General features: G+C 44.4%; 1 protein-coding gene across 4 annotated transcripts in view; it reads right to left on the bottom strand.

Moving 5' to 3' along the window:
* DIS3L2 (DIS3 like 3'-5' exoribonuclease 2) overlaps positions 1 to 14,029 on the bottom strand; it is a 193,891-nt gene that overhangs the window by 69,638 nt on the left and 110,224 nt on the right. For all 4 annotated transcript variants that reach the window (XM_054204600.1, XM_054204602.1, XM_054204599.1 and 1 more), the window contains exons 12-13: positions 8,025 to 8,137; positions 549 to 656 (exon numbers count right to left, since the gene is read on the bottom strand). In XM_054204600.1, the coding sequence (XP_054060575.1) occupies positions 549 to 656; positions 8,025 to 8,137 (221 nt within the window). The remainder of the gene's footprint in view (positions 1 to 548; positions 657 to 8,024; positions 8,138 to 14,029) is intronic.

The raw sequence follows: 14,029 nt of genomic DNA, 5'->3' as shown, positions 1-14,029 counted from the left end.
GACAGTCTCCACAACTGCTCCCTGGAAATAACATATGCAGAGGATGGAGCTGTGCCTTTGCTGAACAGCTTTCACGCTTTATTTGGATGGACATAATTTGCAGCTCTGAAGAAGAATGAAACAGTCTGTTTACCAGAGAGGCCACAGAGGGATACTGCCCGCATCCACTGCATTGCACAGCTGGCTTGGAGCAGGGGGAACATCTGGTCCCACCCAAAGCATTAGCTGTGAGGTGCTGCTGGAGGTAAGACATTAAATGGATGGGTGACCTGGGAAGGAGCGGGAAATGCTCCGTTCCTGAGATCATACAAATATTCTTCCTTTCCCCACCAGTTTGTGAGATTATTCCAGCTGGAAGTTCCACAGTATCTCATTGGTAAAATAAGATACAGGGACATTCCTACATCCTCTAGTATTGTTCACCAACAAGTCCTCTGCTACCCACTCGGGTGTTAAGGGATGGCATTTTTACCACGTGTTTGCAAGAGCAGGGGCTGGCCACCGAGGGAGGACTGATCAGCAGGATGAGTGTCTGCTACTTGAGGTACCTTGCCTTCTGGAGTCACCTTCCACATCACAGAGAACGTCAGCCTATCTCGCATGGGATTGAGACTGCATAACTCCTCACAGAGCAGCTTGGGAAGCATCGGGATCACCTGGAAGAGAAGAGAGCCTTAGTGAGATAGGGGCTTTTAGTAGAGACCTGCCTGTGGCCAAGTTCCCTGACCAGTTGGTAAAACAGAGGCTCAACAACGCACAAAAGGAGACAATGCGTTAAACCTTCAGGATCACATTCTCTGTAGCAGAAGTGGCTGCGTCATAGCTCTGGGATGCATCACCCGTGCCAGAGCTACATTACATGGCAAACAGCATGCTGGCACACAATGAGTAACCCACCCAAATGCTCTGAAACGAGAGGAAGTCAGGCACGGCTAAGGCCACCAACACTCACGCTAGTCCCATCCATCAGTGAGACCAGAGGGAGCTGTCAGTCTCTAACCTGGGAATCATTCCTGGCAATGCTCTCCGAGGAATGGATTAAGCCCCCTGGAGCATCCCGCATCCTCAGTTATGCAAACACTTCACTCTGCAGCTTTTAAGGTCACAACATTTGCTCTGTTTCCCACTTCTTTCCCACTGCCATTTTGACACTGGGGAGCATGAGGAAGACTCAGCACATCAGGAAACAATGCTGAAGAAATACGGTCCTGGCAGTGAAGAGCTGAAAAGCTTGGATTTGGAAACTGTGTTTTCCGCTTTGCCACCGAAGACCGTGTAACCAAGCAAGTAATGGAAGTCTGCTCCCTGTGAAGCACAAGGGAAACGTCTCCCGTGCATAAAGATTGAGCCACGCTTTGTAGAACAGACAGGAATGTCTAGATGTTGGCAAGATAAACAAAAGCACCTTTTTTATGACATTAAACATGGTGTTTGCAAACAGAGGGAGAGCAGTTATTGTTTTACTATACTCAAGTCTGAACGAAATGTCAGCCAGCAGAAATTTCTGGCAGGGTTTTTTTTTAACCTGTGTCTTAATTCCTTACATCTAATCAATGTTTCTGCTGCTGAACGCTGAATTACTAAACTACGAATTACTCACCTGACTACAGCAACAAACCAAGAGCTTTGGAGTATATTCTCACTAGAGCAAACCTCAGCAGCTCCAACTGCTTCTACCTTCCCTGAGTTATTTCCCAGGTGAAGTCTGCACTAAAGATAATATTTAGCAGCTGTTTAATGAGGCAAACCTAATTATTAGAGTTTCACATTCTCATTTCCTTTCTCATTATTTACCTTTGTGAAGAAGCAGTAACTGCCCTCAAAGAAAAACCACATTATTCCTCTTGTTTATTTTGAGCGGCAATGTGGGCTGGTGCATTCCAGAAAAACACAAGAGAGAAGCGCTCTGCTTGGTTGACATAAAATATTTTAGCTATTTAGTTTAGGTTCCGTTTTGATCGCTCTATGTGCCACCCTGTAAATACAGGACCCAGCAGCAAGCCGACTGGCATGCAAACCCCAGTTCTTCCAAACTCCGTGTGGAGTCTGGTGATTTCAGAGATAACTTTTGCTACCTGGATGCCAGGGGAACAACCGCTCTTCAAAACAGTACGAAAAAAACAGGCTCAGATGGCCATTTTCTCCTCAAGTGCACGCACTTCGTATTTACCTTTTGCTTTGAAGGAAAGACTCTTAAAATATTTAATCACATTTGTGGTTTGGCACCAGACGGTGGCTATAAATCCATTCTAATTGCAGTGCGTATTAATGCCAAAAGGTTAACTGTAGGGGCTGTGACTGTCAAGGAGTCACTTGCAACATGAATCAGCAGCACTGGTTCAGCTGGAAGGTCGCAAGGGCACGGATTACGATAAGCTGTTTCCCGCAACACAAAGGCCGTCAACTCTGTTATTCCAGTTGTGAACACTACATTAACAATACGGGCACATTCATAACTCACAGATCCAGTACGTGAGCTCTGCCATGCTGCCTGGAAGGACCCACACCACAAGGTTATAAATTTAGCATGAGTGGTGCCAACCCATACCAGAAAGGAGAGAAAATAGCTTTACAGACTATCGGAAATCCCTGCCCGCCTAAGATCGCCCGTGACCACTGTGAGACCCTGAAGTTCAGGTCACAGTGAACAAAGCGCTAGTAATTTAATAAAAGCTCCCATGCCCTTTTCCACCCAAATTAAAAGCTGCAGTTACTAGCTCTTCTCTCTCTCCCTCCCTCTGTGATTGATTATCTGATAATGGTCTGTACTTACTGAGTATTTCTGTGCCTTAGCACATCCTCTTTCCCTTCGCATCTCCTGCAGCAATAACAGTCTCCTAGAAAAATCCCTACATGAAACATGAAAGCCCATCCACAAAGAACAGCCCGAACAAAACAACAGGATGCTTGTTTTAAGTGTACTTGAGCAGGATTAATATCTGATTCAAGAGGCTATAATTCTATGGAAGGGCTTTCAAGGATGTGAAACACACGCAAAGCTTTAACTCAGATCATAATTACAGCACTAAACACTCACCAAGCAATTAGCTGTAACAAACCTACTGTTAAATAGGGAAGCATCAACCCACGTTACCCTTCTACAGGAGAGAAACTTTAGGCAAAGTAACTTAACCCAAGCCATGGAGGAAGCCTCACAGGAGAGCAAGAATTCAACCAACCTTTTCCTGGGCTCAGCAAATACGTACATAACGTAAGACAATGTGACCTTGCACTGAAGGTATTTCAATTTTATCTACCTTACTGAATTAAAAGAAGAAACCTGTTTTCAACATCGCCAGAGTCTTGGCTAACTGCCTCCCTCTGCTTTAACAGCACGATTCCTCTTCGCGCTCCCCAGAGAATAAACCAACCGTCACGAAGCACAGAAGTTTAAGTCATAAATACACATTTCCTTTTTCCTTAACATGATACGGTCACAGGCTGAAAGGATTCTTGGTAGTTGCAAGCCCAGCATTTAATACACAAAGACGTTGCAATTGTGTCACACTTGGAGAGCGAGGTGGTTCAGGAGTTATCCCAGGGGCTGCCCAGAAGGAACTTTTGCAATAGGATTATCTCCCTCTCTTTCTGAAGGAGACACAGGATGAGAGGAGATTTCCCTAAGCAGGTCTTTAATGCCCAGATTTGCAAACTATCAGGGTTGCATAGCATCGCCTCAAATAATCCAGAGGTTGCCCAGCATCTTTTAAATGCTTTGCCCTTCCCGTGACTGTCTGCCAAGAGGCAGCAGCGTCTGCCAGCTGCCCCGTGGAGTGCCACGGCATGCAGGAATCCAGCTGGCTGAAACACTGCCGAGGGATATCACCTCCAGCCTGAAGTGGTTTCCTCAGCAAATTGCTAAGGATGTGCCAACGTTGGGGATCGCATCATTCAGCCTGATTTTACTGCAGGTGGAAATAAAGTCACCTGGGCTTATACAGGGATCATAAACCTGGAACAGGGGGGTGTATAAATGTAGCCGAATCTAGAAATGCAGCTGGAGAGACCCAGCAGGGCTAGGGGAAAAAGCTTTCACAATGAAAAAAAGGACCTACATCCCCCAGGAAATCCTTTCTAATGAATGTAGCATAGAAACCAGGGCTGAAGAAAGGCTTGGGTGGTGAGAGCTTGTCTGGTTTTCATCCCCCTCTATCAGTCAGACTAATAAAAGACATCATCTCCCCTCACAAACCTAGCAGGGCCCAAGAGATACTGGAAAGGGCGCTTCTTTGAGTGAAAGGCTGATATCCACAATGCTCGCAGCTGTGGGTCTGCATTTCAAATCAAATCGCAGACAGAGGATTTCTCTCGCCCTATTTCCAAGCCCCACATGAAAATCTCCAGCCCTACCGTATGCAGCGTGTGACGTAGTGCTCTGGCATTGCCCGACAGCCCCCGCCACGCCATCGGCTCTCCCCGCAAGCAGCCGCACATCCAAAGCGGTGGGCAGCAGGGGAAAACCAAAGTAAGAGAAGGCACCGCCGGGGCTTGGGGTTTTCCTACACATCGTCATCCCGGCGTTATAGAACACATGGGCCTGTAAGCATGGCTGGCCACACTGCTTAGCAGCTGGCTCCTCTGCATGGTGGAATCGCTTTGGACATGGGAAGATCTAACCTCCTGCTTGTTAGAGCCCTTGGGTTTGTTTTGTTTTGCCTCTTTGGCTAATAAAGTGCTTCCAGAAACCAAACACAAGTTTCCAGCCTCAGACTCCTTCCTAGGGAGCTGGGCAGTGCGAGGGAGCATACTGGGATGATAAAACTTCCCATTCCCTTTAAAATCAGAAACATCTGCTGCAGCCAGGACTGACTCATCGGCCAGGTTCAGAGCAGGTTAGCCAGGGCTGCCCCCCGTCAAGGGACTCGCTGTAGCAGCCTTTCAAGGAATGGACGGGAAAATCAATCAGTCAACCGAAAGAAAACTGGTTAAGGAAAACACCTTATTTTCACAAAGTCACATGGACAGCTTTGCGTCCCTCAAACAACCCTATTCTGCTGGTGCCCTGCTTCGGCTGCCCGCTCAGGCTTGGTTCGGTCGGTCACGACCACCGCTGTTCCAGGGGTGAGCCCTAATCCCCCCGCCGGTCCGATGGGGAGGGACTGTATTAACCTAGAGTTTCTGTCGGCTGCTATCCTCAGAGCTGGGAGGAAGACGCTGAGGTCCAACAATGGGGTGGGCTCAGCAAGCCTCTTGCTTACACACTAAAAGACACTCAAAGGAAATAGGCAATTTGTTTATGAGCCAAGATTTCTGCTCAAGACTTGTATCAACACTTCCATGAATTCAGATTTCGAGCAACTCTTTGTTACTCGGCCTGAGATTATCAAAATATCAACACCCTGACAACCTGCTGGTGTCAAAAGGGAATTTCTCAAAGTCCTTGGACTCAATGTGAAGATAGGCGTACAGTTCCGATCTTTGATCTCCAGTATAAAATAGGACCAATAAAATATTATAGGGATTTATGGCTGACCTCTCACTTGAGCTGCTTCACACCTAAAATAACACTATAAGATGTGCCAAAAAAAGAGGAAACTGTTTAGGTTTTCTTGGTTCTTAAAACCTGATACACTCTTATTTCAAAAACGTTGGACTTTTATTAAATAGACTACTAGCAATTACACAATAACTCCCCTTCTGGATACACGGTTCAGGAAAATTAAATATGTGGCTTTATTTAACTTCTTTGGGAGGATTAGCATGGTGCTAACCTCTAGCAGAATCACAGCTGTCTTAGGAAACAGTTCCATCAAGGAAAGCATATTTTCTACAAGAGTCATGCTACCATCTTGTTTCAGACAGCCTGGCTGCTTTCCTCTGCCTGTCCCCTCTCTCCTTTTCATCTCTTGCAATTAAAATATTGACCATTTCATCATCTAACCTAGTTTGCAGTCTTAAAATATATTTTCTGCAGGGCAGAACTGTGGGTAAAACACTAATCCTGACTGCTGGGCCAAGGTAGTTGAAGAGCAATTGAAGATTACAGGCAATAGATAATTTATGTTGGCATTGCATGTGACTGACTAGTAGTGCTGGGGGGAAAAAGCGCTTTGAAAGAAAATTCAATTAGCTTTTGAATTCAACCAGATTTTAAAGAAAAATGTCTCCTTTCTACAAAAAAATCTTCCTTCTCCCTTTAAAAAAAAAAAAATCACATGCCTTCAAACCACAGTATTTTGACTTGGAAATAGTGCCACAACATCCTGCTGGACTACAGCTTTGCTGCCTGCAGTGACACCCCCACTGGGCCAGCCCACACCTCCCATAGTGAGCTACGGCCGTTGAGTCATCCATCCATCAGAGGGGGAAGAAGAGCACTGCAGAAGCCAAGGGCTTATCACTGCAGAGACTGTAGGACTGGGAAGACTCTGGTGCCAGAACTGCTCTTTCCATGAGATATGCATTGCTTCCCACTCCTGGAGAACAGCAAGTCACTGGGAACTTGGTCCCACACTGCAACACCCGTGTGCTTTTGGCCTCGCCACCACCAACCCAGCTGGGGGACCTTCTGCATTGCTGTTGTGGCTATACATAGAATCATAGAATCTTCATGGTTGGAAAGGACCTTTGAGATCACCGAGTCCAACCATACACACACAAAAAAACCCCCAAACCCCTACAATCTCTGCCACTAGAGCATGCTCTGAAATATCAAATTTAGACGTTTCTTAAACACCTCTAGGGATGGTGACTCAACCACCTCCCTGGGCAGGCGGTTCCAGTGCCTGACCGCTCTTTCAGTAAAGTAATTCTTCCTAATATCTAATCTAAACCTCCCCTGCCACAACTTCAGACCATTTCCTCTGGTCCTGTCATTATTCACCTGGGAGAGGAGGCCAACATTCCATACAGCCCGTACCCACAGAGACGTAAAACCCACCCGTTTACTCAGAAAGCTGTGCCTTGCTATTTCTTCCCAAGGCAAGTTAGAGAACAGCTACTAAAGGTTAACAGCTTGATATCAAACCACTAATTTTATTTCAATAGCGTAAAAGAAAACATTTTATCATCTGGTAAGTGTGGAGAGGCCACAGCAAACTACTGGAACAAGCATCATTACAAGACCCTCCCCGGATAGTAACCCTGGGCACATCCAGGAAGGGAGGGGAAGAATCACTCCTAATCCTAAGTAGCAAGTAGGATATGTTTATTTATTATACAAAAGATACCCTGTCATCCCGGAAAGGGCTGCGGAGACAAGGACTTCAGCCTGACTGAATGGGAGTGTGGGGAAAGGCAGAATAATCTCCTCCTACGAGATTGTCTCAACACTCTTCTTCATGCAGCTGATGCTTAAAGCTGACACGGGACGCTAACAGCCAAGCGTCCCAGCTTCCCTGCACGCATGGTGCCGACAGTATCTGATGAGCACGGAAATGTTTCTGCACATTCAACTGAAAATGAGACAGGCCCAGACAAAACCTGGATGTTTCCTTTCCGATTATGTTAAACTTGAACCTGTTCATTTCTAAAGTTTAGAAGTTAAACTTTAACATTTGATTCTGTTACACTAAAAGCTGTACAATTTCAAAAATCTTTTCATTCCATGATGAAAGAACATGATTTCTACAGTATTTGGGATACCCAGATAGAAGAAGAGTATGAACCTCCTGTTGTATCTCAAGATGTGAGATTGCATAGGGTGTTTTACACCCAATTCTGCTACGCATCCACTCCTGGGAGGGATTAGTTACCACTACTGCACTGAAGACGAAGGCAAAACTCTCCACCACCACATCTGCAAATTTCAAGGCTGCAGCAGCAAAGCAGATGAGCCCGCTGGGGTCTGCCAGGCTCAGCTGAGGTCAGCACGGTGCAAATGCAGCTACACAGCTCTGTGTCCTGAACCAGCTCTAGATCAGCAGAGTCCCGTTCACACAGAACATCAGTTTGCTCATTTTTGTAGGTTTGCTGCAAGAGCAGCCAGATGTTGGTTGTGGGCATCTCAAAATGAACCTTTAAAATGAGTTTATGGTAAATGGAAGACACACTTGTCAGAAGAAAAAAGGAAAAGTTGTCCTTACCTTCTGCACCAGATAGACACTAGTTGCTCTTTCGCTCGCTACTTTATCCAGTGCTGTTTCTTCCAGTACAAAGTAGCTTACATCTGCGATGTGAACACCCACTTCAAAGTTCCCTGAAATTGCACAAGGAAGTCAGTAGGCTGCAGACAGAAATGAAGGATTTTAGGGGACTGAGGAAGAATTAAAGAATTGCATCCAGAAGTCAGTTTTGCAAGAAAAAGTAAAAAAAAAAAAAAAAAAAAATCAACAATTTTATGATCTCTGCATTTTCTGCCAGGTCACTTCTGGCAGAGCAATTATTTGTGATGGGTGAGTCCTGTGAGCTATCCCAGAGCCAGGGGTACGGAGAGAGAAAGAAGTACAAGCTACAACATGCAATTTTCACAGTTTTTAGCCTGATAGGTCTTAGTGATTCTGCGTATAGATTCCTTTGATTCATTCCATATAACTGCTGGCATATTTAACTCTGGCCCCTCTCCTGCCTCTCCCAGTGCTACCGTAACCTTTTAGCCTTATGCCTAGACCTCACAAAAATGATACTACTTTCCACCTCTTCTCTCTGAGCTGATAACTGTGGTCTCTCAGGACACTACCAAATTCACAGCCACTGTGGCTACAACATACAAGCGAATACACATATGAGTGAATCCTCAAGCACAGCGGTGGATATGCAAAAAACCTTCAACACCACGTGGATAAGTCTTTCCAACTAAGAGCTTCTAATAGTGAGCCCAGTTTTCATCCCTGTGCTGTGAGACAATGGTAAGCAAGAAACATGGGACCTCACCTTAGAACCCCGCCGGCAATGCAGTACACCATTTCCCAGGCGTGGAGCAGCCGATCACACGTGCTTTTGAGTTTTTGGAGCTGCACTTGTTTCTACTTTACCATGGTTGAGCCCAAATTGCTGCTGGTGACCTAGTCAGTCTTCAATGACTTCATATCAGGCTATGCAGAAGCACAGCTTTCCACAAGCAGAATATTCCCACTGCTATCCTGCCTTCCCTTCAGATTAGCATTTTTACCTTTTAATTAGAGTCCAGTCTAGAAGTGTCTTAATTCAAAAGTTAGGCTAGAGAGAAGTACTACTGAGGTTCATGATGAGGTTTTGGCAATAATTTGGATTTGGAAGTAGTGATCACCCTCAGCTTTGGAAGTAATTAGTACCTTGGTCCAAGAAATTCTGGTTTGCTAATCCTCAAAGAAGCCTATTGACCTTTGTTTTCTCTGGAAGGATGAGGCTAGATTTGAGGTGCTTATTTGTAGAATAGTTCTAAGTGCAGAGGGTTCCTAATTATAACACTTGGTTCTTTAGAGGAATTCACTAATTCCTTGGTATCTATAAATATTTTTTCTTTCCTTCATTTTTTTTAAAAGACAACGTAATAAGATACCATGCTGGTGAGGATCCCGTTTGTTTATTCGCCTCGCAAAGAATATTATCAAAGCCTTTCTCTAGAGTGTCACGTTTTTGAAGGATAAATGGTTCATAACTGCCATCGTTACACAGAACATCTGCCCATGTGCCCTTACCTGCCCGCGTGCCCTTCTGATGGGTACGGGTGCTAGATTTCAACAGAGTGGGAACGGAAACGTCTGCAGGTGAGTAGGAAGCATGAGAAGGTTCAAGCTCGTATGAGATGAGCCACCTAACCCACTGTGCCCCCAAGCTGGGAGTTCAGAAAACTGAGCACCAACCCGTCCTGTGCGACTGTTTGAACTCGTAACAATCTTAACTTTATTAAGCCATGTTTGCGCAGCAAACGGTGAGTACGGAAAGCATTACCTTGCTTTTCGTACACTCAGACCACAGATGTAAAGGCAGCAGAAACGCACATGGCAGATGGGAGCACTGGGATTTAGATTTTGTCCACATAACCTACAGTCACTGGAAGGTCCTGCAGAGAGTCAATACGATGGCAGCAGGGGGAGAGGGCAATAATCCCATCACACACCAAGGGACAAATTCCACCACTCGTTAGGAAGCTGGGAGAAAAGGGGGCAGATTAAATGGTTCACCTCAGAAAGCTGCCTACAGCTGTGTTGTGATATTATCACATGCCTTGAAAGCCGCTCTACATGGATTAGGCATCCAAGCCTGAAACTACTTAGACGGTAAGTCTTAGACCAACAGTTCAACCAACAGGTTTAATATTACACGCACTCGAAGCCAACACACTCAGAAGGTAAAAAAATATTGAATACTTTGAAGTCAATATTGTAATGTATTGACCCTGCAGGCAAATATTGACGAAAGGAAAAGGAGAGGGGGTCATTACATCATGCCTTTAATCGTACTTTAATTCAATATGTGCACTGTTACATACATGAACTTTTTGTCCTTGGTAGAAAATCGACAAACCAAGAAAGATCTCATTGCATGAGATAATAAAACATGGAGTCAGCCAACGAAAACACATTGAGCAGAGTTAAATTTCATTCAGGTTTCCCACCAGAGCTTCTAAAAGCCGGGGTCAGCGTGAGCCCCCTGCTTTTGAACTTTTAATGGAAATTCTATCTAAATATTTTCTTACATACATTGACATAATGCAAACTGGCAGCTCTTGGGTTTGTCTTGCTCAAGTATGAATCACCCTATCTCCCTCACCCCCAAAAAATTCAGACCAAGAGAACTTGAAGATACAGCACAGCTATCAACCAATCTGATTTTGCTCAAATCACTGCCTTTGAATGTGTTAGACAAAATACCAGCCTAAGCCTGCACAGAAATACCTGCCTACCGCTCTCTTCTGGTTTATTTGCTAATTAAAATGAAAGAGCTTTGTGGATAGAGAAATACTATTCACTAGGATTCTCTTCCAGGTCCACAAACAGTTTTTCTAGTCTCATTAATTTTTATGACAAAGTCACAAAAGGAACATTTTACATTGTAAGTCTTGCGTTATTTCCCAAGGAAAAAAGAAAATGTGGCCTGAATGAAAGGAAAAGAGAGTTAAACCAGCACTTATTTATTGAAAAAGTCTTGTCAGAGAGAGAGAAAAGGGAGAAAGGGGGACACCCACATGGACCACACACCACAGGCTGCTACACATTGTCTACTCCACCTTCATTTTGATGAAGTCTACTTTTCCAGCAAATAGAGGCTTCAAGTCTTGGGATGCAGCTCTCCATCGTGATAGACTTTATACCCTACATTTCCTACAGAAGCAAGTACTTTGCAAATGACAGTCTTGCTTCACCCCAAATTTAAAATCCTCCTACAGTGAAGCTAAAGCTACACAACAACCCCTAAAGCTAGGTATACGCTACCAGTTTAAGGACGTTTTTTTTTTTTAAAAAGGAATTTACATAAGAATGTACAGGAGATTAAGCCAGACACTTCATATGCTGATATCAAAGTAAGAGCTGAAGGGAACATCTATTGCAATAAAAAAAAACGCTGAAAGCATATGGATGGCTTCTTTCACTCAGGGTCTCTGGGATTTTTTCATTTAAAATCATTTCATCTGAAAGTGGGTACAAAATTGTCATCCCATTCAAACTCCACCACAACAAAGCTGCTACATGGGAGACGTTTAGCAACAGGGAATGCAGTTTCGAACCAAGCGCCACATGTTTTATTAACCAGCTGTACCCTATTAGCCCCTCTCCGCTAATACAGAGGCGCGGCAGCAGAGATGGATGGGAGACAGAAGTATTATTTGAAATTACACTGTGGCATTGCAAAACCCAGTAATGAGGCCCTTTGCAAAGAGGAGCTCCCCTCCCAAGCTCTGCAAGTAGAAATAGGGAAAGGGCTGGGCACTCAGCCACCAAGGCTCCTCTAGGGCCAATGCTCTGTGCAAGAGGGACAGGATTTGTTGCCACCTTACTGCAAACAACACAGTTTGATGCCCTTGAGGCACTGCACACAGAAGACAATTTTCCTTTTATTTTACCATTACACAGACTGCTAGAATGGCAGGATACAAGGGACCTATATTTCTCCAAGTTTCTAGAAGCCTGGATCCCCTCGCGAAGGTTACCAAGTGATAGAGCTACGAAAGGCAGGTCTCCCCCTGCATGACGCTGCACCAGGCGCACAGCGGTTTTGGAGGAGGTTCGTCTCCTTGTCCTGAGAATTTGATTCATTTGAATCCAGTCCAAAACCTTGTGTGTCTAACACTGATATGATGCTAAAATCAAAGCAGAATTGGTGGCACCTCACAGAAGAACAAGCTGTTCCTTTTTTTTATTTTTTTTCACTGACGATCTCATTCTCTACAACAAAACAGTTCAAAGAACCTTTTTCCTTCTTTATTTAGGAAAATTATAAACAAAACAGGATTAGCAAGAAAGAGCTGGAAGAGAAGGAAAAGGCCCTTTCAGCCTGTAAATGCTCCATACAAACTGCCAACCCAGCAAGTCACATCATGTATTTGCCCCAGGAATTCGAGAGTTGAGTTGAATGTATTTGAACAGTATGCGAAGGAACACACTGGCAGCACACCCCTCTTCTCTGTCTTCAGCAACCCTAGTCATTCCCAGCACAAATGCAGACAGACCAGGCACGTTCACTTTATACCTTAGCATATGCAAATTTTAGAACCATGCAACTTAAAAATGCAACTCTTCAAGGAAAAAACAGCACAAGGTAATTCTCTAGCATGCATACACGCTCCCTTTTATTTCCATCTCACCTTCAAGCACCATCATTCTCAGGGGAGAAGACAAACGCTACCAAGAGCGTTAAGTCAACTTAAAATTTAATACCGAGTTTTTTGTATTAACCACTATTTCTTACACTGTCTTCAACCCTCAGTTAGGGAGATACAGAAGAGTTCAAAGCAGATTGCAAAGTGTTTGCTCTACCAGAAAACAGCCAACTAGCAACCTGCTGCCAGCAATTCCAGATAGTTGCCTGTTCCCTGGCTAGACCAAACTCAAATAATTACAGCTCTTTCCCATTCCCCTGCCCTGGGGGTACCATGCTGCTGCTCTTATCTGAAAAGCAGTGTTTAGCACCTTGCAAAAGTATGAAAAACTTGCATAAAGAGAGACAAATGAGGCCTTTAACCTACATGCACATTTGGTTGCTATTACCAGTGCTACAGTAGAGCATGGGTCTTCATCAAGGCTGAGGTTCTCACGTGTGACCACAGGCAAACGGGCAAGGACAGTGTCTACAATGAAGGGTCTCAGTTACAGAAGGGACAGCCAGAGGGGCTGCAGACAGTAACAGGGGTGGACACAAAACAAATGTAAGTTGCAGTGAGGCAGAAAATGGCACTGAGACTTGGGGAAGCTGCTGGAAGTAGCTAGAGGCCGTCACAGATCTTTAACACATGCCTTTAAATGAAGGACCTGATCCAAACCCAAACATTTCTGTTTCTCTTTGGCACGTGTAGGTACATCCACGGCTCAAGTGTTACAGAAGTGTCCCTCTTGGGATCAAGAGAGGAGAAAACAGAGAGAGAAAAGAGAATGACTGAGTGGGAGAAAAGAGCAAGTGGGAAAGCAAAAAAAAAAAAGCAAGATGGAGAAGAGTTTAATATAAAAATAAAAGTGGAACTATAAAAAGAGAGAGTTATTTGTCTGCTCTGGAGCCTGAAGACAAAGGTGGGTGGCTTTAATTCTCAGCTGAGGTTACTTTTCCACCGCAGGAAGCCAAGCTATTGTTCAGAAAATCAGACAGTGTGTTTTATTTTACTTATTTTAAAACAACAAGGCAAGTGCTTAAATTTTACTTGTGTGCCCTAGGGCCATTCTGCTTTTTGAAAGTGCAGAGCAACTGAGCATAAATCCATTAACTTGTTTACCAAGAAACCAAATTTTTTTAAATTATCACATGATGGTCCTTTAGCCAACCGAAATGCAACTAATTACACCTTTTTTTAAGCAAGTAATAGCTTTTTCCTTCTCTAAAGGTCTCTTCCTTGACATAACCTCATGAAAAGACTCTGGCAAAAGGAATGAGAATCCTGTATCTCAAGAGAGCGGGACAAGTCCCCGGGGCACAGAGCAGCAACTTTTCCATCCAAGTATGAATACAACTTCAGTAAATG

This window comes from Rissa tridactyla, chromosome 6 (genome assembly GCF_028500815.1).
Source record: "Rissa tridactyla isolate bRisTri1 chromosome 6, bRisTri1.patW.cur.20221130, whole genome shotgun sequence".
NCBI lineage: Eukaryota > Metazoa > Chordata > Aves > Charadriiformes > Laridae > Rissa > Rissa tridactyla.
The sequence above is the reverse complement of the archived record's forward strand: the minus strand, read 5'-3'. Positions and strand labels throughout refer to the sequence as shown.